The 4,554-nt window shown below is 46.7% G+C and overlaps 1 protein-coding gene across 2 annotated transcripts in view; it reads right to left on the bottom strand.

Moving 5' to 3' along the window:
* Positions 1–225: 225 nt before the first annotated feature.
* The window catches only part of FXYD5 (FXYD domain containing ion transport regulator 5), a 15,914-nt gene continuing 11,585 nt past the window's right edge, over positions 226–4,554 (bottom strand). For both annotated transcript variants that reach the window (XM_017847581.1, XM_017847582.1), the window contains exons 6-8: positions 4,034–4,123; positions 2,119–2,148; positions 226–2,040 (exon numbers count right to left, since the gene is read on the bottom strand). In XM_017847581.1, the coding sequence (XP_017703070.1) occupies positions 1,913–2,040; positions 2,119–2,148; positions 4,034–4,123 (248 nt within the window). In that variant the 3' untranslated portion in view covers positions 226–1,912. The remainder of the gene's footprint in view (positions 2,041–2,118; positions 2,149–4,033; positions 4,124–4,554) is intronic.

Here is a 4,554-nt window from a genome sequence, read left to right as displayed (position 1 = left end):
GACCAGATGTGAGTTCCTGAGGACAGGGACCAGGGCTGCTTGTCACCACCATGCCCCCAGCATCACCCAGCATAGGTTTGGCACAGACGAGGTGCCCACAAGTATTTGCTGTTGGAAAAGTACATGGCCCCAGAGCTAACATTCAGGCTCTGCTCTCACACAAACCTGGGTCCAATCCTTCACTGATTCTTTTTTTTTTTTTTTTTTTTTTTTTTTTTTAATTATTTGTGTAGAGACAGGATCTTGCCATTTTGCCCAGGCTGGTCTTGAACCCCTGGGCTCAAGCCATCCTCCCACCTTGGCCTCCCAAAGTACTGGGATTACAAGAGTGAGCCACCGTGACCCACCAGCAAATGAATTCACTGACTCTTATGTGCTGCGTGACCTTAGGCAAACTCCTTAACTCTCTGAGTCTTAACTTCACCACTGGGGTGAAAATAGGGCCTGGTGCAAAGTCAGGATCAACACACACATGTTGCATGAACGAGGCAAGAGTGCTTGACTCTCAGGGTGTTACAGGCAGTGGGGATTCCGCATATATCAGGAATCATGTTTTATGATTGTTAGAATTCTGCCTCTCCCCTTAAGGCAAAAAAAGATGTGACTATGCTCATTTTCTTAATAAGGAAGTTGGACAAGAGAGGTAATGAAACTTGGCATTGGTTATACAGATTAACTGACAGCTTGTGTTTTATTTCACCCACAACAGTTTGAAAACCTTTTTTAAAAATTAGTTTCTCTGCTTGTTATTCTGCCTTTCCCCACACCTTCCTGTCCCTGTGTTGGGCCCTGGGCCCCTTGCCCTCTAGTTAAGCATTGGCAGGAGACAGTGGGGTGGGAGGAGAGGGAGGTTTAGGTATCTGATCCTTACCACCCCTGCTCCCTCCTGGTTTGGTCACAAGTGAGGCAGTGGCTGGAACCCTCTTTCTGAGGCCACAGCTCCTGCCAGCAGCCCCACCCCCAGTTCCATCTCTCACCAGGCCTCCTGCAAAGCCAGTATCTCCTCTCGTCCCTCAGGCTGGGGGATAACAGGTCTCCATCCTTGCTGGTCCTAGGGCACTGCACCATCTCATTACCCTGACTGTACCTCGGAGATACCACTCTATTAAACGTTCTCCAGTTAACCCTTTGCAGGTCCTTCTGCCACCTGCCATGAATCTGATCAACATAGCTGTCAACATTTGCGTACCAAAAGATTTTACAGAAGCATTAAGCTCTTAAAAGAGTAGTTACTCTGGCTGCTCCAAGCCTCTATTCTTGCTGGATTGAGTGGGTGAGGTTGTTCCATGAGGCATTTAATCCTCAGGTGTCTCCTCCCAACACAGCCTTGTTTAACCCTTGTTCCCTGCCGGGCCTGGGTGCAGTGAGCTTGTGACTGCTGGGGTGGTATGCTGACTGCCAAACGGCCCTTAGTCTCTACCCCTCCCTGTCAGTATCCATGTCCTTTGCCATGTGACTTTGCCTGTCTTCCCATCAAGAGGTGGAGTCTATTTCCTTGAGTGAAGCCCAGCCTTGCGACTTGCTTTGACCTACGGAATGAGGCAGAAGTGATAATGGCCAGTTCTGAGCCTACATGCATTCACTCTCCCTTAGACCCCTGACACCACCATGCGAACAAGCTCAGGCTAGCTTAGTGAAGGATAAGATGATGAGGCAAGGAGCCAAGGTGCCCCAGAAACAGAGTTTCCTGCTGACCCACAACTGAACTCAGATGCGAGAGTAAATCCAGTTGAGACCAGAAGAATCATCCAGCTGAGCCCAGCCTACATTTTCAAACTGTGGTCTTGAGAGCTCAATAAATGGTCATTATTTTAAACCACTGAATTCTGTGGTGGTTTGTATGGATATGCAGCTAATAGATACCTCATTTAAAACAAAATTGCCCAGGGACCTTTGAGAACCCAGCCCTCAGTCATAAGCCCCCTCCTGGTCTTGGTGCCCTTCCCACCCAACTCCAGTTCTCACTGGTGAGGATGATGATGCCTGTGATGAACAGCACAGCTGCGACCAACAGCCCCCGTTTCCGGAGGGTGTGTTCATCTGCAGAGAGAAAAATGAGGGGTAGAGTCAGAGGGCCTTCACCTTTCCTTCCCCCACATCTTCCTGTGGATAACTTACCATAGAAGAAGGGGTCATCCTCATGAAAACCTGGAGAGGTAGACAAAGAGCAAGTCAGGGTTCAGCAAAGGTTTGTGAAGTGAATATGTGAATGGCAAAGTCAGGAAAGGGGGACACCTGGGTACCCTTAGAACAAAAACCAAAATCCTCACCATGGCACACAATCTGGTTCCCATTATTCCTCTAATCTCATTTCCTCCCCATTCCCCTCACTCCCTGCACTCCAGTCCTACCAGCCTCCCTGCTGTTGAACATGCAGGCACCTTCTCACCTCAGGGCCTTTGCACTGGCTGTTTCCTCTGTCTGGAATACACTTTCCCTAGACATCCACATGACTCCCTCCTTCACTCCCTTCCCAGTGGGGCCCTCCCTGGTTTTATATGTGAAATACAGGTTGACTATCCCTAATCCCCAAATCCAAAATCCAAAATGTTCCCAAATCTGACACTTTTTGATGTCACGTCAGAGGTGTTTGAAGCAAAGCAACTCCATCTCGAATAGGGTGAAATAAGGCTGAGATCTACTGGGTTGTATTCCCCAGAGGTTAGACATTGGTAGTCATAGGATGAGACAGGAGGTCGGCACAAGGTACAGGTCATAAAGGCCTTGCTGATAAAACAGGTTGCAGTAAAGAAGCCAGTTAAAATCCACCAAAACCAAGATGGCAATGAGAGTGACCTCTGGTCATCCTCACAGTTCATTATACGTTAGTTATAATATGTTGGCATGCTAAAAGACACTCAAATACCAGCACCATGACAGTTTACAAATGCCATGCAATGTCAGGAAGTTACCCTATACAGTATAAAAAGGGGAGGAACCCTCAGTTCCAGGAATTGCCCACCCCTTTCCCAGAAAACTCATGAATCTATCCCTTATTTAGCATATAATCAAGAAACAACCATAAAAATAGGCTGCTCTGTCTATGGAGTAGCCATTCTTTATTCCTTTACTTTCTTAATAAACTCTATGGACTCACTCTGAATTCTTTTTTGGTGCAAGATCCAAGAGCCCTCTCTTGGGGTCTGGATTGGGACCCCTTTCTGGTAACAGTCTGACATGGCACCGAAAGGAAGTGCCCATTGGAACATTTTGGACTTCAGATTTTTGGGTCAGGAATGCTGAATTGGTAAGTATAATGCAAATATTCTAAAACCCGAAATCTGAAAGACTCCTGGTCCAAAGCATTTTGGATAAGGAATATTCAACCTGTACTCCCCAGTCACTCTCTAACCCTACTTTATTTTTCTTGATAGCAAGTTAAAATCAACTGATACATACTTATTATGATTATTTCTTGTTGTGTTTCTCTTACCACTAGAATAGTAGTTTCATGAGGGCAGAGATTTTGTCTGGCTTGTTCACCACTCTATCTCTGTCCCCTAGAACCTAGCCTAGCACACAACAGGTACTCAGTGAATATCTGTTGAATGAATGGATGAACGGGCTCTCTATGTGACCCATGGGCATATCATTTCCATTCATTCACTGGGGAGTTGACTGGGCAGGAAGTGGAGGATAAGACCACCAGGGAAAGAATCAAATTGCCCCTAGAAACAGAGCTCCCTGCTGACCCACAACTGACCTCAGAGACTTGAGTAAGTCCAGCTGAAACCAGAAGAACCAGCCAGCTGAGCACACCCTAGATTTCCAAATTGCAGAAATGAGAGCTAAATAAATGGTTATCATTTTAAGCCACTGAGTTTTTAGGTGGTTTGTATGCAGCAATAATTTATGCATTCATTTATCTATTCAGACATTTATCATGTGCCCACCCTCTGCCAGGCTTGAAGTCATTTACTCTCCCATCACGTGTTTACTGAGAACTATTCTGTGCTGGGCTGTATTCCAGGTGCTGGAAATACACAGTGAACGGAAAATAGCCTGCTTCCAGTCTGGGGAGGCAATTACTGACCAGATGGCTTGAGGGTCTGGGGGTCTGTCTGGACGTCTGTGCTTGGGGATGGTCTCTCAGAGAGTGTCGTGGTGTCTTCAGTGGGATGAGCTGAGAGAGTGGCCAGATCAGTGGAGGGCAGGAGTGAGCCATGGAGGCAGAAACAAGGGATATTACTGAGAGTCTGCATCTGGAAGAAATCCCTCTCCCACATCTACACAGCTGGTGTGCAGGGTCAGGCATCCCCCCTACTCCATATCAGAGGCAATAAGTAATGGTAGGCATTAAAATGCTGAAATAAGCATGTACCCCCTAGTTATGACTATCTGATCTGCCTCAATCCCTGAGGGACTCCAGACACCTCTCCTAAGACCTTCTGGCCCACACTATAATCCAGGAGATAAAGGAGCTAAAAGGCAACACTTGCCAGGGACTCTGACCCAGCTACATAGTCTAGAGACACTTTTATTTTTATTTATTTATTTATTTATTTATTGAGACGGAGTCTTGCTCTGTCGCCCAGGCTAGAGTGCAGTGGCTAG

Source organism: Rhinopithecus bieti, unplaced genomic scaffold (assembly GCF_001698545.2).
Source record: "Rhinopithecus bieti isolate Rb0 unplaced genomic scaffold, ASM169854v2 scaffold_28066, whole genome shotgun sequence".
In the NCBI taxonomy this organism is placed as follows: domain Eukaryota; kingdom Metazoa; phylum Chordata; class Mammalia; order Primates; family Cercopithecidae; genus Rhinopithecus; species Rhinopithecus bieti.
Note: the sequence above shows the minus strand (reverse complement) of the source record. Positions and strands in the feature narration are given on the sequence as shown.